The 21,906-nt window shown below is 43.6% G+C and overlaps 2 protein-coding genes across 2 annotated transcripts; one reads left to right on the top strand and one right to left on the bottom strand.

The window, feature by feature from the left end:
- Positions 1-773: 773 nt before the first annotated feature.
- LOC124042711 (lens fiber membrane intrinsic protein-like) lies at positions 774-3,194 on the bottom strand. Its single transcript, XM_046360805.1, has 5 exons — positions 2,978-3,194; positions 2,018-2,232; positions 1,422-1,571; positions 1,192-1,326; positions 774-872 (listed from the first exon to the last, which is right to left on the bottom strand). Exons 2-5 carry the CDS (start codon positions 2,190-2,192, stop codon positions 808-810), a joined length of 525 nt encoding a protein of 174 aa, XP_046216761.1. The 5' UTR covers positions 2,193-2,232; positions 2,978-3,194; the 3' UTR covers positions 774-807.
- Positions 3,195-7,715: 4,521 nt separating this feature from the next.
- Positions 7,716-20,271, top strand: LOC124043226 (ubiquilin-4-like). The gene is made up of 11 exons (XM_046361559.1): positions 7,716-7,904; positions 9,073-9,224; positions 9,583-9,737; positions 9,901-10,163; positions 13,834-13,992; positions 14,183-14,408; positions 16,242-16,381; positions 17,466-17,549; positions 17,696-17,811; positions 18,109-18,310; positions 18,407-20,271. The coding sequence occupies exons 1-11, from the start codon at positions 7,761-7,763 to the stop codon at positions 18,557-18,559; spliced, it is 1,794 nt and encodes a 597-aa protein (XP_046217515.1). The 5' UTR covers positions 7,716-7,760; the 3' UTR covers positions 18,560-20,271.
- Positions 20,272-21,906: the final 1,635 nt, after the last annotated feature.

Below are 21,906 nucleotides of genomic sequence, written 5' to 3'. Positions count from 1 at the left end.
AAAGTAAAACATGATTAATTGTGGTAGATATTGAAAAGGGAAAATCTGCATAAAGCCAGTCAATCTTACAGAAAATGAATGAAAAATCTTTACCTTTTGCAAGATGTGGCCCTCTCAGCTTCAGGCAGTTGCTTTGGCTTTGGGATTTGCCTGGCAACAGAAGCATCCCAGGCAATGGAAGCAACTTGTCTAGCAGTATGTGCAAAGAAGCCCTGCTAATAAAAGCTGGTTTAGGGCCGCCATCTTGTGGTAAAACTTTGTGTGCATCATGTATAAGACAGCCATCACTAAATACAACCTGAAAAGGTGGACTGTGCACTAAGTATCAACATAGAGACAACAGAGCATTTAGAGAGGAACTTTATTGGAAAATATGAGAACTTGCCTAGTCAGCATGGCTCCACCTGCCCATATTCCTAACCAAAACTACAATAGGCTACATTTGCATGTACAAAATGCCTGTTCTCATCTCGCATATATGTTTGAAAAGGGCACTAAGGAGATACCATAACCATTGCAGTGCTAGCCATTTGGAAACATGTTTTCCTGTTTACTGTACATAGATAAAGAAGCTAGTGGAATTGTCTTTCTAAATAAAGTTGTTATCATTCTTCTTTTCATGTGAATGGCAGAAAGCTGTTGTATATTTTTCTATCAAGTCTTTATTTATCCAGGAAATCCATTGGAAGCATCAGGGGATGGAGGCCCATGTAGGCACGAAGGCTTTCTGTCATATGTTAAGGTCATTCATTCAGTGTTAAATGTTGTTTTTCTAAACAGTTTGTGCGATTTGCTGTGTCTTTCTCTCTAGCGTGTAGGGCCGCCTCCTCTCCTACATTCATGCATTCTGTAGGCGCACATGTAAAATATCCCTGGAACACACAGAGCACGCACAGGTTAATGGACAATGGACCAGCTGTAGACACCCAAAAAAACACAAGCCTCCCATCAGCACCTACACTATCTATCAGGTCTGAAGGTTCAGCACTATGATGGAGCAAGCCCCCCCTAACCCATTGGAAGGCTAGGGGAAATCATCACCATATTGCTTTCACCAGACTCTTCAGATCTGCTAATGCTGGTGGACTCAGGGCTTGTGAGGTTTTTTTGGACCGGGCAATAGAAATATTGGGCATGTTGGTATGGAGCCAGTTTTGAGTACTGTGATTGATCCTGTATGTCAGTTCTTACCTGCAAAGAAGGTCATGAGCAGTGCCACCCAGCCCAATATGTAGGACCAAGAGAAACGCCAGTCACCGAAACGCTTGCCCAGAAAGTTCACTGTCACACCCGTGTAGATGGCCATTGCCAGAAGAACAAATAAGGCTGGGAGAAGGCAGGGGAATATAACATGTATAAGGCAGGTAAATATGCTGTACTAAACATGTGTGTGTGAGCGTGTGTGCATGTGTGAGACTCACTGGAGACGAAAAACATGATCCCTGCAGCAAAGGAACGGTTGAACCTCTCGAAGGCGGAGAAGTGGGCGAAGGAGAGGATGCCTGCGATGATGCCCGCAAAGCACGACATCCCTGACAGGATCATAAAGGCCCGGGTGGCATTCCAATATGCTAGAAGGGGACAGACAGAGAGGTGAGCAGGAAGACAACAACAGAGCCCCAGCATCCCTCCTTCAGGCAGTTTGACAACTAAACCTAGTACCATTCTCAGCCTCTAGATGGCGCCATATTTCTCCTCATGTGCAACATTACTCTAAAATACATTCCAGTAACGGGTTTGTGACAACAGGATTGTACCATGAAACAAAGCAGCCATTGATGAGATGTCTCTGAAAAATTACTTTAACTAGACTAGGAGGAAGCCTCTATTAACTACTGAGATGCTGCAGGTAGCCTATTCTCTTGGGCCATGTACAGGAGTGGTAAACATAGTTTTAATTACTATTGCTCTCTTAGTCTGTGTCCCAAATGGTACCCTACTCCCTATATAGTGCACTACTTTAGACCAGAGCTCTATGGGTGCCATTTGGGAGGTTTTGCTTGATGTGTGTTCTCACCGATGCTGTCCGTCTGCATGTAACACTTTCCCGACATGCAGTACCTCCACAGGCCCTGGTGGGCGAAGCTGCCCGACAGACGGTACTGCATCCAGTAGTCTGTTGCTGTGGAGACCACCAGCAGGATGTTCCCCACCATGGCACAGAACAGGCCCCCTCCCATGAAGCTGTACATCCTAAGAGAAGCTGCTGTGGCCACTGTGTGGTACCTGATACTGCATGGGAAGACGAAGGAGGGTGGGTAAACACACCTGGATTATACAATGTTTTGTATGACACACACTCAGTTTGCTCTGGCCACTTCGTAGTTCTTCATACTGGGGAGCGAGATGATGAAGCTAGACAGACACACCTGTACCTATCTGGTATGATCTACGTATGTAGAACACACTCAATTTTAATCATTATTATTCCATACTGGAAATAATGTAATAGACACAGAAATAAGTTCAGTACAATTCTTGACACAGGAAATAACTGTTACATGGACAACAATATTTGAAAGCCAATCTACAAATTGCTGAATCACAGTAGTCTCAAAATACTGGTAATTTTGGGATCATATATATTACAGAGTTTATAATTATTATCAGTTGAGCTCACTCATAAGCACTACTTCATATGATTCTATGGCACAGACAATAAGTCAGATACAATCTAAGCTTTATACGACACCTGTTAACATATATGAACATTTGCTCCATATAGCATAAACAAACACGCATGCATTTTTTACATTGTCATAGAATGCACTTTTACAACTAGTACCCTTAAACAGCTCTTTTGCCAAGTAAGTTCTGCCAAGCACTTAATTGAGTTTGATCAGTGTTTATTCAACCACTAGTTCACTATTGTCTTCTTTTCAGACTTCAGTTTATGAATAACTGTGTCTTTGGCACAACTATACATTTTTATCAAGGGAACATTATATAGATATAATGTATTTAGGATGCCCCTTACCTTGTTTCTTCAGTAAAAACACCCTCTTAATCGTTTACCTTTCTGGGGAGAAAGGGAGAGAGGGATAGAGGGAAAGAGAGAGAGACGTTGCAAGCCTAGGAGAGATAGGAGAGTGGAAGAGGACTCCACTGGGCTATCCCCTCTGTTGATGGAAGCCAAATTCTTAAACAATCAGTCCCCATGTAACAGATGCAATTGAACAAGCCATCACTAGTGGCACGGGATCATGTGACCCCCACAGCCCTTTCAGTGTAGGCGGCTGGGAGGGGGTCAGGGGGTTAGAGTAGGGGCTTTGGCTGGTTTGTATTTGGTATGTTCTAGAATTGTGGATGTGCATAGGTATGCAGTACTGTTGGAGTCAATGCAACATGCTGAAGCCAACATTTTTTCTTTCAATGGATGTGTGGCTATGGCGACGTGGATAGACTGTTAGACACACATACAGTATAGGGATGGAAAGCCCCTCTGTCTATCTGGTCGTCCTCTCTCTAATATACAGAATACATCTGTAATATGTTGCTCACCTGCTTCCTCATAATACTGTTTTTAAATACATTGTAAATTGAATACTCTGCAATCATAGTTTTCCATGCCAGTATTTATACAGTGAATGTTTTAGACACACACACACACGCTCACAAACTGACACCTAAAGACAGATACAGACAGTCTGTGAGGTCTGATTAAGGGATAGGCCATCTTTCAGTGACAGAAATGTCATACCCTTCTTCAAAAGCCAACATCATTGTGTCAATAAACAGAATCAGTGGATCAAAACATAGCAATTATGACTCTGCCATTTAATTTCCCAATACATCAGTATTAGCATTTATGTCCAGAGGATGCAGACGCCAAACATGCAGATAAGGTTCTGTTTATGACTGCTTCATTATGCAAGGTGAGTGGTGGGGATAATTTAAAGTAAAAGCGCTGGTTGACAATTTCAGGGCATGTTTTGACGGTGTGAAAAGTGGTGTGAATTTATTTTTTAAAGGCTGTACATATGGAGGTACATATGCTATCTGCTTGGTATTTTTCTTTAAAAAATTAGGCTACAACAGCTTTTTCAAACTGGAACTCCAAATCACACTTGGTTTGTGTGGTCGGCTACAGACACCATACTCTTCTTGTTTGCAAGACAGACTCATGAGCTTCTCCTGGGGCACTTGTTGTGTCAGCAGCTGTGGGAAGAGATTAACACAATAATACATGTTTATATTATAACAGTTATATATTGATTATATTGACATATACGAATTAAAAATATTTATTTGAATAAGTTTGGAACACAAAGAAAACTTTGCCAGTCAAATCAACATGTAAGATAGTTATCAGGACCAGGTACAGCCTTGTGGAGTGAAATAGCTATTACATTTGTCATCCGGTCTGGTGCATTTAGGTAGCCTTTGCACGGTATACATCATTGCTGTCAACCTGCAATTGTATATTTTTGTTTGAGGATGGCTTACCCCCTGTTGCCAAGTGTAGTGTATATATTAAATGTTGTGCATTTGAATATTTCACTAGCCTACCATAGACGACAATGCTAAGGCAGCGGCTTTATCGTCCCTGTGCAAAGGCATGTATTTTTTAATTTTTTATTTATTTATTTTGTATTTTTCTATTTTTTTATTAACAACAAATCAATACATAAAGCACATGAGGGAACACAGGCATACATAGATTACAAACAATGGACAATCGAGCTAGGGGGTACAATATCACATTACAATTACACAAGGACCTTAAGGGACATGCATATACTTACAATTCTAACAGCTTTTTTGTTAGTAGAGCATTTAACCGTCTTAAAATACAGTTCAATTTCTTTTTGTAGGATACGAAAATGTGGTTTTCTGTTTGTAAATTTACATTTGTGTATATGAAATTTGGCCAAAAGAATAATGAAATTAATTACATAAAAATGATTCCGCTTATTTCTATTGTATGTAAAGAATCCAAACAGTACATCTCTCCACAATAGTGTAAAATCTTCATAAATGTGTTCAATTATAAACCTACTGATGTCTTGCCACAGTTTTCTTACATGCATACAATGCCAAAAAAGATGCACAACTGTTTCTGGGTGGTCATTACAAAAGGAGCAATTTGAGTTGATTTTTCCTTAAACTTCTTCATATAGTGGTTGGCAGGATAATATTTATGAATAATTTTAAAGGAAACTTCCTTAATTTTGTTAACAAGTAGGTATGTTTGTGGCAACATCCAAACTTTTTTCCAACAGATATTATCAATAAATCCATTCCAATAAGGCATGACATAAGGTATAGATACAACATCCTGCTGAAACAAGGATCGTATCGCTCTGTTGTTGAATGGACCAAAAGAGAAACAAATCTTTCCTACTGATGAGTCAACTGGGTCAATAGAAGGTAGGCTCTGAGGGTCAGGTCTTGACATGTTCCTGAATAACATAGCAACACCTGAGGGAATGGCATCTAAAACAATTGCAAAATCTTTAGGTGTTACAGGGACCTTGTAAAGTGATAAGAATTCTTTATAACTGAGTAAAAGACCCTCTGCATTTACCAGTTGGCTCACCAATAGGATATTATTTCTGAACCAATATTCTAAAAACAGAGAGGTATTTTTATACAATATATCCCGATTATTCCATATATAATATCTGTGTGGAGAAAAATTGTGTTTATAAATTAAGGACCATGACAAGAAAACCTGCCGATGAAAAGCGGAAAGTTTCACTGGAACTTTGTCAATATTATAATTGCAAAACAACATGAAGTTAAGGCCACCAAAAGTAGAGAAGACATAATGAGGAAGAAGTGGGTCTTCTTAGGAATTGTTTTATCCAATTGATCTTGAAAGTATTATTTAAAGTAGTAAATTAGGTTATTAGGACTCTACCTTTTAAAGGTAGAGTCCCTCTGTAGCCATTGATTTAGTTTCTTCTGGGTTTTTTTAATAAGAGGGTTAAAATTTAGTAAGCCTCTAGACTTCTGATCCTTTGTAATGGTTATGCCTAAATATGTAAGTTCTTCTTTTACTGGAATACCATAATATGAAGGTGTCACACAATCTTTGACAGCCATGAGTTCACATTTCTTAATGTTAAGATATAGACCAGACGCTTTGGAAAAGGATTGTATCACATTGATCGATATGGGAATTTGGTTAGCGTCTTTCAGAAAAAGTGTAGTATCATCAGCCAGCTGGCTTATAATAATTTCTTTACCAGCTATGGAAATACCTTGTACAGGACTATTATTTAAAGAATTTGCAAGAAGTTGGGTGATTAATAAAAACAGATACGGAGAGATAGGACAACCTTGCCTAATTCCTCTCTTTAACTCAAATCTAGGTGAGGTACCATATTTCATTTTGATAGAGCTGTTACCATTTGCATAGAGAGTCTTAATAGCCTTACAGAAAAAAATCCCCAAAGCCAAGTCTCTCAAGGCAGTGGAAGAGAAACTGATGCTCTACTATGTCAAATGCTTTATAAAAATCTAAAAATAATATGAAGCTATCCTCAGTTATTAGGTCTGAGTAGTCAAGTACGTCTAATACTAGTCTGACATTGTTAGAAATATGTCTGTTCCTCATGAAGCCAGACTGTGTTTCATCAATGATTGCATCCAGAACTTCTTTAATTCTTTTTGCAAGTAGTGAGGCTAATATCTTATAGTCATTATTAAGGAGACAAATTGGACGCCAGTTATCGATGAGCAGCACTTCTTTTTTTAGGCTTAGGTATCAGTGTTATTAACCCCTGACTCATTGTAGGAGGGAGAACATTGTTTTTAATCCTCTCTAAAAAGACTTCGAATAGGAAGGGAGCTAATTGTTCAGAAAATAACTTGTAAAATTCTGATGTAATTCCATCAACACCTGGTGATTTATTGTTCTTTAGATGTTTGATACTCTATAATCTCTTCAACTTTGATGGGTTCATCACACTGTTTAGATTCTATATCACTGATAGAGTGAACATTATTCAGTGAGTTAAAAAACATATCTGTGGATTCCTGACAGTACGTAGAGCTATACAATTTTCTGTAAAACTTGCTGCAGTATTTAGCGATTAATTTTTGGTCATCTGTAATAACACCATCAATGTTTAACTTATGGATAGTGTTATTTTTAGAGTGAAATTTCTCAAGTCTAAAGAAATAGGATGAATTCTGTTCTCCCTCCTCAATCCATTTTTTTCTAGATCTAATAAAGGCTCCTTCTGCTTTTAATTTATATATATTATCCAGTTTATTTTGTAACTCAATTAGTTCCATCTTCTCCTCCCCCAAGAGGTCAGCTGGGGACCTCTGAGAAAGGGAAGTTATCTTAATGATCACATTTTCCTCCTCGGCTCCTCTGGTCTTAGCAAGATTACTACCATATTTTCTAAGATATTTGGACACCTCAAATTTAAAGAGCTCCCAGTTCTTGCAATAAGATTTTTCTTCACAAGCCCTTTCCCAAAAGTGTGAGAGCAGATCTTTAACCTCAAATGTAACTATATCATTATTTAATAATGAGCTATTTAGCTTCCAGTAGGATGCTCTACCAAGGTTTGTATCAGGGGTAAATATTTTGATATCAATGTAAATAGCCTTATGGTCTGTGAGGGGAGTAGTACAAATATTTGTAGTAACACACTCACTATCAATATCAAAGGCATGTACTGCGGTCTGTGTTTGGTTCAAATTTCCGTCATCATGAGGCAAATTTTCTGGATAGGAAGTGGTGACCTATGTTGACCCGGAATTGGACGCCAAATCCGAGCGATTCTATCGGAGGAGTAAAAATGGAGGACAACGGCGGTGAAGATCCTGTTAATAACAACAATGATACAACGGTATCTTCGGATGGATCTATTATTAAGGTTACAGTCAAAACCCCGAAAGATAAGGAAGAAATCGCCATATCGGAAGATGCCTCGGTCACTCAGGTTCGTTTATTTTGTTAATCCGTAGCTTGCTAGCGAGCGGCCACAAACGTTAGCTGCTATGCTACATCATCATCATGCCCACTGGTGGGTGGGTGTGTGTAGTTAAGTGTAGTGTAGTTAGTTAGCGAGCTAATATTCCAGAATTGGACGGTGTAGCGATATTTATAGCTATTTACTTAGCAAACTATTCACTAACTTTGTTATAATACCACTCTCAAATACTCTAGTCCTCCATATTGTTAGGTGCTTAGTTGTTTTATGTAGCCTAGCTAACGTTAGCTAACCGGCTTTCCAACTCAACAAATGACAGCTGATTCCCTGCACAGTCAAGGCAATGTATCGTGTGACTTTTGTATGTTAGTCATAAAAAAACAATATTTTAACGAAGTAGTTAGCTAACTAGGTAAATTGTTAGCTAACGTTGGATAAATGTTGTTAGCTAAATGCTAGCTATCTAGTTTCTTAGCTGTTTCTCCAGAAACAACTTTGTGCTCTATAAACAGTCTTCTTCTTCAGAATGTAACGGAACCTTATTGTTCTGAATATCAGTTAATGGACTTTAGATTTCTGTCCATGTGAATCATCTCTCCCATACACAAGTCCCCCTGTTACATTCAAGCTGATGTGTTATGAATCTGTCAGCTAATGTCTCTTTTCTCCCTGTCACTCCAGTCCTGATTTGATATCCTGAACAGCTAAATGGCCTACAGCTTATTTTTTACTCCTGTTTAATGTGCGTCTCATATGTGTAGTATTCTTGTGCTCACTGGAGGCACAACACTAAGAGTGATTTGGTATTTGTGATCGGGTAGTATGATTCTTGTAATAGGATAAGCAGTGAGCATTTACCCAGAGATAAGCAATGAGGATTTACCCAGAGATAAGCAATGAGGATTTACCCAGAGATAAGCAATGAGGATTTACCCAGAGATAATCAATGAGGATTTACCCAGAGATAATCAATGAGGATTTACCCAGAGATAAGCAATGAGGATTTACCCAGAGATAAGCAATGAGGATTTACCCAGAAACAAGGCTTTAGAATTAAAATCAGTTAATTTAGAATTGTTTGACTACATCACTCTGTTTCCCTTTCTTCCCTCATCTTCCGCCCTCTTTCTCTTGCTGTCCATCCCTCCTCTCTCTATATATCTTTCTCCTTTCCCAGTTTAAGGAGGAGATCTCGAGGAGGTTCAAAGCCAAGCAGGATCAGTTGGTTCTGATCTTTGCAGGGAAGATACTGAAAGACGGGGACTCGCTCAACCAACACGGCATCAAGGACGGCCTGACAGTCCACCTGGTCATAAAGACGGCACACAAGTAAGATGATGCAAAATGGATATTGTGTTTTAGTTGGATACTGTCGTCTTCTTCTGACATTTGGCAGGAAGGGAAAATTGGAATTGGAAAAGGAATTGCTTGGTCAACTTTTGAATAGGTGAATAGGCTATATGTAGTGTCTCCACTTGCATCGCCGAATAGCTTTCGGTAACGCAACTGGTTAGTATGTATTAAAGTGGGCGGTCACGTGTTTTGCAGAATAGTATTGCAAGTTTGAGCCGACAGATCTATAACTGACATTTCTATGTGAATTTGGTCTGGTCGCCAAATTCATATTGCATATTGTAGCTTTAATGTGAATTTGGACAAATAACTGATCAGTGCATTGTCCCTCCAGGGCAGGAGATGGTGCTAGTTCCTCCACCTCCTGCACCTCCCAGGTAGGCAGCAGTAGTGGCAGCTCCTCGGGCCCCAGTTCTGCAGCCCACTCCTCCACAGTAGGGTCCACTGGAGGCCCTGCCTCGGCACCCCCACAGACCCCCAACATACTGAGTGAGTTTACAAAGCTAAATAAGTACACACTTCTAATCTTATCTATCCACCCCCACACACACCCCCAACAGTTTATACTGAAAAAGACATCCGACAACAATTTCCAAAGATCATTACTATCACCATCACGACCTCTGACCATGCCCCTCTCCCTCCCTCCTAGCCGGGTTCGGTGACCTGTCCAGCCTGAGCAGCATGGGCATGGGCTCAGCTAACTTCATGGAGCTGCAGCAGCAGATGCAGAGCCAGCTGATGTCCAACCCAGAGATGCTGTCTCAGATCATGGAGAACCCCCTGGTGCAGAACATGATGTCCAACCCAGACCTGATGAGGCAGATGATCGTGGCCAACCCTCAGATGCAGCAGCTGATGGAGCGTAACCCCGAGATCTCCCACATGCTCAACAACCCCGAGCTTATGAGACAGGTGAGGGACCTTACAGTGAAATGCTTACTTACGAGCCCCTAACCACCAATGCAGTTTTTTAAAAATACGGATAAGAATAAGAGATAAAAGTAACAAGTCATTAAAGAGTAGCATTAAAATAACAATAGCAAGACTATATACAGGGGGTTATCGGTACAGAGTCAATGTGCTGGGGCACCAGTTAGTTGAGGTAGTATGTACATGTAGGTAGAGTTATTAAAGTGACTATGCATAGATGATAGCAACAGATTAGCAGCCGTGTAAAAGAGGGGGGGGCAATGCAAATAGTCTGGGTAGCCATTTAATTAATGTTCAGGGGTCATGGCTTGGAGGTAGAAGCTGTTTAGAAGCTTCTTGGACCTAGACTTGACGCTCCGGTACCATTTGCAGTGCGGTAGCAGAGAGAACAGTCTGGCTAGAGTGGCTGGAGTCCTTGACAATTTTTAGGTCCTTTCTCTGACACTGCCTGGTATAGAGGTCCTGGATGGCAGGAAGCTTGGCCCCAGTGATGCAATGGGCCATTCGCACTACCCTCTGTAGTGCCTTGCGTTTGGAGGTCGAGCAGTATCTATACCAGGCAGTGATGTGTACCAGTCAGGATGCTCTCGATGGTGCATCTGTAGAACCTTTTGAGGATCTGAGGACCCATGCCAAATCTTTTCAGTCTCCTGAGGGGGAATAGGTTTTGTCGTGCCCTCTTCACGACTGTCTTGGTGTGCTTGGACCATGTTAGTTTGTTGGTGATGTGGACACCAAGGAACTTGAAGCTCTCAACCTGCTCTACTGCTGCCCCGTCACTGAGAATGAGTGTGTGCTCGGTCCTCTTTTTCCTGTTATCCACAATCATCTCCTTTGTCTTGATCACGTTGAGGGAGAGGATGTTGGCCTGGCACCACACGGCCAGGTCTCTGACCTCCTCCCTATAGGCTGTCTCGTCATTGTCGGTGATCAGGCCTACCACTGTTGTGTCATCGGCAAACTTAATGATGGTATTGGAGTCGTGCCTGGCCGTGCAGTCATGAGTGAACAGGGAGTACAGAAGGGGACTGAGCACGAACCCCTGAGGGGCCCCCGTGTTGAGGATCAGCGTGGTGGATGTGTTGTTACCTACCCTTACCCCGTGGGGGTGGCCGTCAGGAAGTCCAGGATCCAGTTGCAGAGGGAGGTGTTTAGTCCCAGAGTCCTTAGCTTATTGATGAGCTTTCATGGCACTAAGGTGTTGAATGCTGAGCTGTGGTCAATGTATAGAATTTTCACATAGGTGTTCCTTTTGTCCAAGTGGGAAAGGGCAGTGTGGAATGCAATAGAGATTAGTGCTTGACCAATTAATCTGCATGGCAGATTGATTAGGGCCGATTTCAAGTTTTCATAACAATCTGTAATCTGCTTTTTTTGGACGACGATTACATTGCAATCCGCGAGCAGATTGCGTGGCAGGCTGGAGTGTACTGTGACTGGAGTGTACTGTGTAATTGACAGGCTGGGATTGGCTGGAGTGTACTGTGTTTATGACAGGTTGCGATTGGCTTTGGGATTGGCTGAAGTGTACTGTGTTACTGACGGGTTGGGATTGGCTGAAGTGTACTGTGTTACTAACTGGTTTGGATTGGCTGGAGGGATCACTGACAGGGTATTGTTGGCTGGAGTGTACTGTGTCACTGACAGGTTGTGATTGGTTGGACTGTACTGTGTCCCTGACCGGTTGTGATTGGCTGGAGTGTACTGTGTCACTGGCAGGTTGGGATTGGCTGGAGTGTACTGTGTCACTGACAAGTTGTGATTGGCTGGAGTGTACTGTGTTAATGACGATTTGGGATGCCTGGAGTGTACTGTGTTAATGACGATTTGGGATACCTGGAGTGTACTGTGTCACTGACAGGTTGTGATTGGCTGGAGTGTACTGTGTCACTGACAGGTTGGGATTGGCTGGAGTGTACTGTGTTAATGACGATTTGGTATGCCTGGAGTGTACTGTGTTAATGATGATTTGGGATGTCTGGAGTGTACTGTGTCACTGACAGGTTGTGATTGCCTGGAGTGTACTGTGTTAATGACGATTTGGGATACCTGGAGTGTACTGTGTCACTGACAGGTTGTGATTGGCTGGAATGTACTGTGTCACTGACAGGTTGTGATTGGTTGAAGTGTACTGTGTCACTGACAGGTTGTGATTGGCTGGAGTGTACTGTGTTAAAGACGATTTGGGATTGCCTGGAGTGTACTGTCACTGACAGGTTGTGATTGGCTGGAGTGTACTGTGTTACTGACAGGTTGTGATTGGCTGGAGTGTACTGTGTTAATGACGATTTGGGATGCCTGGAGTGTACTGTGTTAATGACGATTTGGGATGCCTGGAGTGTACTGTGTTAATGACGATTTGGGATGCCTGGAGTGTACTGTGTTAATGACGATTTGGGATGCCTGGAGTGTACTGTGTTAATGACGATTTGGGATGCCTGGAGTGTACTGTGTTAATGACGATTTGGGATGCCTGGAGTGTACTGTGTTAATGACGATTTGGGATGCCTGGAGTGTACCGTGTTAATGACGATTTGGGATGCCTGGAGTGTACTGTGTTAATGACGATTTGGGATGCCTGGAGTGTACTGTGTTAATGACGATTTGGGATGCCTGGAGTGTACTGTGTTAATGACGATTTGGGATGCCTGGAGTGTACTGTGTTAATGACGATTTGGGATGCCTGGAGTGTACTGTGTTAATGACGATTTGGGATGCCTGGAGTGTACTGTGTTAATGACGATTTGGGATGCCTGGAGTGTACTGTGTTAATGACGATTTGGGATGCCTGGAGTGTACCGTGTTAATGACGATTTGGGATGCCTGGAGTGTACTGTGTTAATGACGATTTGGGATGCCTGGAGTGTACTGTGTTAATGACGATTTGGGATGCCTGGAGTGTACTGTGTTAATGACGATTTGGGATGCCTGGAGTGTACTGTGTTAATGACGATTTGGGATGCCTGGAGTGTACTGTGTTAATGACGATTTGGGATGCCTGGAGTGTACTGTGTTAATGACGATTTGGGATGCCTGGAGTGTACTGTGTTAATGACGATTTGGGATGCCTGGAGTGTACTGTGTTAATGACGATTTGGGATGCCTGGAGTGTACTGTGTTAATGACGATTTGGGATGCCTGGAGTGTACTGTGTTAATGACGATTTGGGATGCCTGGAGTGTACTGTGTCACTGACAGGTTGTGATTGGCTGGAGTGTACTGTGTCACTGACAGGTTGGGATTGGCTGGAGTGTACTGTGTTAATGACGATTTGGGATGCCTGGAGTGTACTGTGTTAATGACGATTTGGGATGCCTGGAGTGTACAAAGAGGTTAGATATGGCTAATACTTGAGCAGCTGCTGTTTTTTCTTCCCGTTTAAAAAAAAACTGTTGTAAGTCGACTGCTTTTTGAGAGGAATCTTTATTTATTTAAAGATATAGGTTTCTCAGACACAGATTAAGTTTAGTCCTGGACTAAAAAGAAAGCTCAATTGAGAAAATTGAAAATTATTTTTGTCCAGAATAAGGCTTAGCCTTATCTGTGTCTGGGAATGGTGTTTGGGTCTATCTTACCCTTCTAGTCCCTGTACCCCAGAACCCAGCCTAGCTGAAAAAATCCTGTCCACCCCTTCCTGTTCCCTTCTCCTCAGACCATGGAGCTGGCCAGGAACCCTGCTATGATGCAGGAGATGATGCGTAACCAGGATCGGGCGCTTAGCAACCTGGAGAGCATCCCAGGGGGCTACAACGCACTGCGAAGGATGTACACAGACATCCAGGAACCCATGTTCAGTGCCGCACGAGACCAGGTACCCACTGATGACAATGATTTAAAATCAGTTGACATCACGACTAAGTTAAATTTCAAACCAGAGATTCACCCATTTAAAAAAAAAAAGTTTTTCAGCCTTAGAAACGAACTCTACGCTATCCCGTGGAGAGTGCTGAACATAAACTCCATTGGTATTCAAGAAGTTGATAATTACTTATTTCTCCCAGTTTGGAAACAACCCTTTCTCAGCCCTGGGGGGCAACTCTGATGGGGGGGTGCAGCCATCGAGGACAGAGAACCGGGAACCACTGCCCAACCCATGGGGCCCCCCCAGCTCCACCAACCCCTCTGAGGGAGGAGGGGGCACGGGCACCACAGGCTCCTCTACCACTGGCAGCACCAACCCCAGTGTCTCCAACCCTCTGGGTGTCAACTCTGCCAGTCTGGGAAATGGTACGGTAATACATAGACTGACTTCCTGTTAAAGTGACAGCATTCAGTTGATATACTACAGCTTCACATACTGCAATATCACATGGACGTGAATTCCTAAATGCATACTTAATGCATACTTATCAGTCCGTGACACCCATACATACAGTGCATTCAGAAAGTATTCAGACCCCTTGAGTTTTTCCACATTTTTTTACGTAACAGCCTTATTCTAAAATGGATAAAATATGTGTAGACAAGTGTAGACATTTTTGAAAATGTATTCAAATTAAAAACGGAAATATCACGTTTACGTAAGTATTCAGACCCTCTGTACTTTGTTATAGCACCTTCGGCAGCAATTACAGCCTCAAGTCTTCAAGCTTGGTACACCTGTATTTGCAAAGTTTCTCCCATTCTTCTCTTTAGATCCTCTCAAGCCCTGTCAGGTTCGATGGGGAGCATCGCTGCACTATTTTCAGGTCTCCAGAGATGTTCCATCAGGTTCATGTCCAGGCTCTGGCTGGGCCACTCAAGGACATTCAGAGACTGAAGCCACTCCTGCGTTGTCTTGGCTGTGTGCTATGGGTCGTTGTCCTGTTGGAAGGATAATCTTCGCCCCAGTCTGAGGTCTTCAGCGCTCTGGAGCAGGTTTTCATCAAGGATCTCTTTCTACTTTGCTCAGTTATCTTTCCCTTGATCCTGACTCGTCTCCCAGTCCCTGCCTCTGGGGAAAAAAAAATCCCCACAACATGATGCTGCCACCACCATGCTTCGCCGTAGGATTGGAGCCAGGTTTCCTCTAATCAAATCAAATCAAATTGATTTATATAGCCCTTCGTATCAGCTGATATCTCAAAGTGCTGTACAGAAACCCAGCCTAAAACCCCAAACGCAATCAATGCAGGTGTAGAAGCACCTCTAGATGTGACGTTTGGCATTCAGGCCAAAGAGTTCAATCTTGGTTTTATCCGACCAGAGAATCTTGTTTCTCATGGTCTGAGAGTCCTTTAGTTGCCGTTTAGCAAACTCCAAGCGGGCTTTTATGTGCCTTTTACCTCCGTCTGGCCACTCTACCGTAAAGGCCTGATTGGTGGAGTGTTGCAGAGATGATTGTCCTTCTGGAAGGTTCTCCCATCTCTACAGAGGAACTCTGGAGCTGTCAGAGTGACCATCGGGTTCTTGGCCACCTCCCTGACCAAGGCCCTTCTCCCCCGATTGCTCAGTTTGTCAGGGCGGCCAGATCTAGGAAGAGTCTTGGTGGCTCCAAACTTCTTCCTTTTAAGAATGATGGACGCCAATGTGTTCTTGGTGACCTTCAATGCTGCAGAAATTAGTTGTGTGCCTTTCCAAATCAGGTCCAATCAATTTAACTTACCACAGGTGGACTCCAATCAAGTTGTAGAAACATCTCAAGGATGATCAATGGAAACAGGATGCACCTGAGCTCAATTTTGAGTCTCATAGCAAAGGGTCTCAATACTTATTCAATAAGGTATTTCTGTTTTATTTTTAATACATTTGCTGAAATGTCTAAACCTGTTTTCGCTTTGTCATTATGGGGTATTGTGTGTAGATGATGTATCCTAACAGATTTTTGGGAAAAGTCAAGGGGGTCTGCATACTTTCCGAATGCGCTGTATGTCAGTTTGGGGATTGTAAGCACACGCACACACAACGGTACTTACCCAACCTCCCTCTGTGTGTGTGTGTGTGTGTGTGTGTGTGTGTGTGTGTGTGTGTGTGTGTGTGTGTGTGTGTGTGTGTGTGTGTGTGTGTGTGTGTGTGTGTGTGTGTGTGTGTGTGTGTGTGTGTGTGTGTGTGTGTGTGTGTGTGTGTGTGTGTGTCTCCCAGGCATGTTCAGCAGTCCAGGCATGCAGAGTCTGATGCAGCAGATTTCAGAGAACCCCCAGCTGATGCAGAACATGCTGTCTGCTCCCTACATGCGCAGTATGATGCAGTCTCTGGCCCAGAACCCAGACATGGCCTCCCAGGTCTGTAGCAACAGAGTAGTGGGGGTTATCATGGTTCATAAAGTCACTTTAAGTGTGTCATACGGCACCCTATTCCCTTTATTGTGCACCCATAGGGGCCATGGTTAAAAGTAGTGCACTATAAAGGGAATAGGGTGACATCTGGGACGCAATTAATCTGAACGCAGGGGGATCCATAGGAATCGATGGGAATGGGTTGTCTGTAATTCATTGGCAGCTGTATAGAACAGGTCCAGCTGGCAGTGCTGTACCTCGAGGTATCTAGAACAGGTCCAGCTGGCAGTGCTTTACCTCGAGGTATCTAGAACAGGTCCAGCTGGCAGTGCTGTACCTCGAGGTATCTAGAACAGGTCCAGCTGGCAGTGCTTTACCTCGAGGTATCTAGAACAGGTCCAGCTGGCAGTGCTTTACCAGGAGGTATCTGGAACAGGTCCAGCTGGCTGGCAGTGCTGTACCTCGAGGTATCTGGAACAGGTCCAGCTGGCTGGCATTGCTTTACCTCGAGGTATCTAGAACAGGTCTAGCTGGCTGGCAGTGCTGTACCTCGAGGTATCTAGAACAGGTCTAGCTGGCTGGCAGTGCTGTACCTCGAGGTATCTAGAACAGGTCCAGCTGGCTGGCAGTGCTGTACCTCGAGGTATCTAGAACAGGTCCAGCTGGCTGGCAGTGCTGTACCTCGAGGTATCTAGAACAGGTCCAGCTGGCTGGCAGTGCTGTACCTTGAGGTATCTAGAACAGGTCCAGCTGGCTGGCAGTGCTGTACCTCGAGGTATCTAGAACAGGTCCAGCTGGCTGGCAGTGCTGTACCTCGAGGTATCTAGAATAGGTCTAGCTGGCTGGCAGTGCTGTACCTCGAGGTATCTAGAATAGGTCTAGCTGGCTGGCAGTGCTGTACCTCGAGGTATCTAGAACAGGTCTAGCTGGCTGGCAGTGCTGTACCTCGAGGTATCTAGAACAGGTCCAGCTGGCAGTGCTTTACCTATCTCCATATAGATAGACCGATGTGAGGAGGAGGGTGAACAGCAGGTTGCAGCTGGCGAACGACAGGACCCTGATCTTCTCTCACCTTCTGTGTCTCCCGCAGGTGTTGATGAATAATCCCCTTTTTGCTGGAAACCCCCAACTGCAGGAACAGTTCAGGAGCCAGCTGCCTGTCTTCCTGCAGCAGGTATATACACATACACACATACATACATATCAAACAGAGAGCTGAACCTGTCCCAAGGACTTGATTAAATTGAGTCTGGACTGGATGATTTGTTTCAGAATGTTAATTGAGTCATTGTTAGTTTGATTGTGACTGATGTTGTTTAGATGCAGAACCCAGAGGCGCTCTCTGTCATGACCAACCCCCGAGCCATGCAGGCTCTCCTCCAGATACAACAGGGTCTACAGACGCTGCAGACAGAAGCACCGGGACTCATGCCCAGGTACACACACACTGATATATACACACACACACTTGTGTATATATATATACACACACACACCCCACAGGAGGTCGTGGCACCTTAATTGGGGAGGATGGGCTCGTGGTAATGGCTGGAGCAGAATGGTATCAAATACAGCAAACGCTCTGTTCCAGCCATTATTGTGAGCCGTCCTCCCCTCAGCAGCCTCTGCTGACAAACACTGACAAACACACTGAGACACTTTGGGTAGTAGCCTGAATCCTCTGTTAGTACAGACTCAGAGAACATATTGCCTAACACCTTTGTGTCTCCCAGTTTGGCACCGGGTGGGCTGCCAGGTGGTCTACCAGGGGGGCTAGTAGGTGGATTACCAGGTGGAATACCCACAACCCCCCTGTCCGTAGGAGGGAGTGTGGCTCCAGAGAACCCCGCCTCTTCGCCGAGCGCTGGAACAAACCCCGCCCAGCAGCTGATGATGCAGCAGATGCTCCAAATGTTCGCAGGAGGGAATGCCTCGGTATGTACCACACACATCCTGTCTTCCCTCATTCTGTTTTACTGTTTGATTGGTTGACTGATTTGATTGAGTGATTGTGACTGGTCCCCCCTACAGAGCCAGACCCCGGAGGTGCAGTTCCAGCAGCAGCTGGAGCAGCTGGGTGCTATGGGCTTCATCAACCGAGAGGCCAACCTGCAGGCCCTCATCGCTACAGGAGGAGATGTCAACGCTGCCATCGAGAGACTGCTGGGCTCTCAGCCCTCATAAAGACACATTCGCACACACACAGTTACGTATATAAGCATACGTCGATACAGACACACGCATACACACTATCCAGCTCTGGGTAGCAAGGGATAAACACACACACATACTGTCTACAGAGAACCAAGAAGTGAAATGAACCGTCCCAAACCGACACAGATGAGACCCGGTCAGGATATGTACCATTCTAAACATCCACCGCAGCCTCCTGTCAGATCATGCCCCCCCCCCCAACTCCCCCTCCCCACACACCCATATCCCCTGTTCTTAGCCTCATCCACAGAGCTCTGCCCAGCAGAACCAGACTGACCAGACCTCCTCAACAGAGGGGTGCGAAAGGGAAGGGGGCGAAAGGTACCCTCTCTTAAACAGAGATGCTTTACCCGACAAGATTCATTCATCCATCTTCCTCTCTAATAAATCTGAGGGGTTTATTCAATGAGATGAGATGAGAGTTCAGAGTGCGGCAGATAGAAATGCATTCACTGCATTGCATAGAGCTGTTATGACGCATTTGTTTCCTGTCTATATGTTGCATTTCTGTCTACAGTGATGTGAACAATCCACCATTTTGACCAAACCCCTCACCTGCAGGGTATATGGAGAGGGAAGGAAGAGAGAAATACAAAATAGTTTTGTCAATCTCACACGGATATCAGGCTCCAATCCCTTCCCCCTCTTTCCACTACTTTAACCGTCCAAAACCCTTTCTATTTATTGCTAGTGCTGAAAAGAAAAGATCCCCCACACTTCCACATCCCCCACACTTCAAATCAAATGAGTCTGCCGGTGCTGGTGTAGATTGACTTCACACAGGCGGTGCCACAAGATTGAGACCTTTGATAAGATTGAGAAATGTCATGATAATCGTTAATGAAGGAAGAAAGGTGTGGTTCTGAGGAAGACAAAGACGAGACAGATTTCCTTTTCATTTTAATCCGATTCATTATGTATTTTAATTTGAGGTGTAAGTCGTACCTAACTATAGATAATCTGTTTTGTCTCATTAAACAAAACTTCCTGGAAAATGTATGAATAAAATATTATGAAAAAAGGCTTTACATTTTTGGTATGGTGTGGCACCATACGTTGTTGTAAATTTAGGTTCTGGCTTTTTGCTTTTATTTTAGCATTGTAGTTGTGGTAACCTTGGCAATGGCTTCCATAGCTGTGATTTGTCTTGTTGGCCTCAGCTAAAAATCCATACCCAATTCAACATGTTTGAACTTACTTTTAACAGTACTGTACTACAAAATAAAACTAAGTTGGTCAATAAGAACCCTATTTCACATTGTGACCATCCTGACTTGTAGTATGAAGAACAGAATTATACTGTGCGTTCCATTCAGCAGTCCACTCCACTTATACATCACTTATTCTGGAAGTAGTGAAACAGTTTCATTTAAGTTGAATGAATAATGCATTTTCCTGGTAGCCTGGAGGCTCCTCGATGTTATACTGTTGTCTACTGTAGTATCTACCTGTCAAGTGAGGATTTGTCACGGTGCATTGGGAAGACGGTGCATTGAAACTGTCATTTAGTTTAGTGCACCTCTGTAGTCAGGGCCGTGCACAGACCTTTCAGTGGGCAGGTGCTCAAAATGAAAAATGGGCACCCCCCATCCCCGCTTGATAATTATTTTCAGAATATCTCGAAATTCATAACATACCAAATGCCTCTGTAGTGAAAATAAAAAATAAAAAAACTACAAATAGCATAAGCCTATTTATTTCTGCAACAACACACTAATCATCACAAATTGTAAGCAAGCTATTTACTTAATGCCTCCTAAAGACATGACTGACCTTGGGGAGAAGAGTGTGGGCTGTCAGCTGATCGTTGTTGATTGATTCACATGCTCTTTTACGAATTGTGAATTAACTCTTGTCTTTTTGCATCTCTTTGCTGTGGATATCAGCCAACCAGACCAAATATTGATGATGTAGGCGAAATCAAATGTTAAACAAATGTCATGCTGCCGTGGCAGTACTGTTGATATTTACTAGTTAGCTAGCAACACACACTCGACTTGTGACCGCAAAGCTCAAGCCATGCAAGTTTGGATACCGGGTGCGTGTGAGCTCCCTACAGGGTGGCCAAGCAGGAGAAACCAGAGCCATATACACAACATGGCCAAAAGTAGTTGACCGCTACATGGTCAATTAGTGGATTTGGCAATTTCAGCCACACCTGTTGCTGACAGGTAGATAAAAATTGACCACACAGCCATGCAATTTTAATTAATTTTAATTTTACCTTTATTTAACCAGGCAAGTCAGTTAAGAACATATTCTTATTTTCAATGACGGCCTGGGAACAGTGGGTTAACTGCCTGTTCAGGGGCAGAACGACAGATTTGTACCTTGTCAGCTCGTGGGTTTGAACTCGCAACCTTCCGGTTACTAGTCCAACGCTCTAACCACTAGGCTACGCTGCAACCCCAGCGTAGCCCAATCTCCATAGACAGACATTGGCAGTAGAATGGCTTAACTGAAGAGCTCAGGGACATTCAACGTGGCACCTTTTTATAGGATGCCACTTTCCCAACAAGTCAGTTCAATTACTTTTTGCCCGGTCAACTGTAAATGCTGTTATTTTGAAGTGTAAACCTAAGAACAACGACGGCAAAGTGGTAGACCACACAAGCTCAGAACGGGACTGCGGAGTGCTGAAGCATGTAGCTCGTTAAAATCATCTGTCCTGGGTTGCAACACTCACGACAGAGTTCCAAACTGCCTCTGGACAATAACTATTAGTGGGAGCTTCATGAAATGGGATCGCCAAGCGCCAGCTGGAGAGGTGTTAAACTCGCTGCCATTGGACTCTGGAGCAGTGGAAACGTGTTCTCTGGAGTGATGAATCACGCTTCACTATCTGGCAGTCCGACAGATGAATCTGGGTTTGGTGGATGCCAGGAGAACGCTACATGCCCCAGTAAAATAGTGCCAACTGTAACGTTTGGTGGAGGAGGAATGATGGTCTGGGGCTGTTTTTCATGGTTCGGGTTAGGCCCTCTTAGTTCCAGTGAAGGGAAATCTTAACACTACAGCATACAATGACATTCTAGATGATTCTGTGCTTCCAACTTTGTGGCAACAGTATGGGGAAGGCCCTTTCCTGTTTTTGCATAACAATGCCCGCGTGTAGAAAGCGAGGTCCATACAGAAATGGTTTGTCGAGATCGGTGTGGAAGAACTTGACTGGTCTGTACCGAGCCTTGACCTCAACCCAATCAAACACAGTTTAGATTAATTGGAACCACGACTGCAAGCCAGGCCTCATCCCCCAACATAAGTGCCCGACCTCACTAATGCTCTTCTGGCATAGATATTATAAACAGTACCAGTCA

This window comes from Oncorhynchus gorbuscha, linkage group LG09 (genome assembly GCF_021184085.1).
Source record: "Oncorhynchus gorbuscha isolate QuinsamMale2020 ecotype Even-year linkage group LG09, OgorEven_v1.0, whole genome shotgun sequence".
Taxonomy (NCBI): Eukaryota; Metazoa; Chordata; class Actinopteri; order Salmoniformes; family Salmonidae; genus Oncorhynchus; species Oncorhynchus gorbuscha.
Note: the sequence above shows the minus strand (reverse complement) of the source record. Positions and strands in the feature narration are given on the sequence as shown.

What these genes read in the sequence shown, in the direction of transcription:
- LOC124043226 (XM_046361559.1), top strand. Translation starts at nt 7,761, where the DNA reads ATGGAGGACAACGGCGGTGAAGATCCTGTTAATAACAACAATGATACA. An exon ending in GTCATAAAGACGGCACACAA is followed by an intron (nt 9,225 to 9,582) that starts GTAAGATGATGC and finishes TTGTCCCTCCAG; the next exon opens with GGCAGGAGATGGTGCTAGTT. An exon ending in TCGCAGGAGGGAATGCCTCG is followed by an intron (nt 18,311 to 18,406) that starts GTATGTACCACA and finishes TCCCCCCTACAG; the next exon opens with AGCCAGACCCCGGAGGTGCA.
- LOC124042711 (XM_046360805.1), bottom strand. Translation starts at nt 2,192, where the DNA reads ATGTACAGCTTCATGGGAGGGGGCCTGTTCTGTGCCATGGTGGGGAAC. An exon ending in CATGCAGACGGACAGCATCG is followed by an intron (nt 1,572 to 2,017) that starts GTGAGAACACAC and finishes GTCCCCTTCTAG; the next exon opens with CATATTGGAATGCCACCCGG. An exon ending in GATCATGTTTTTCGTCTCCA is followed by an intron (nt 1,327 to 1,421) that starts GTGAGTCTCACA and finishes GCCTTCTCCCAG; the next exon opens with CCTTATTTGTTCTTCTGGCA.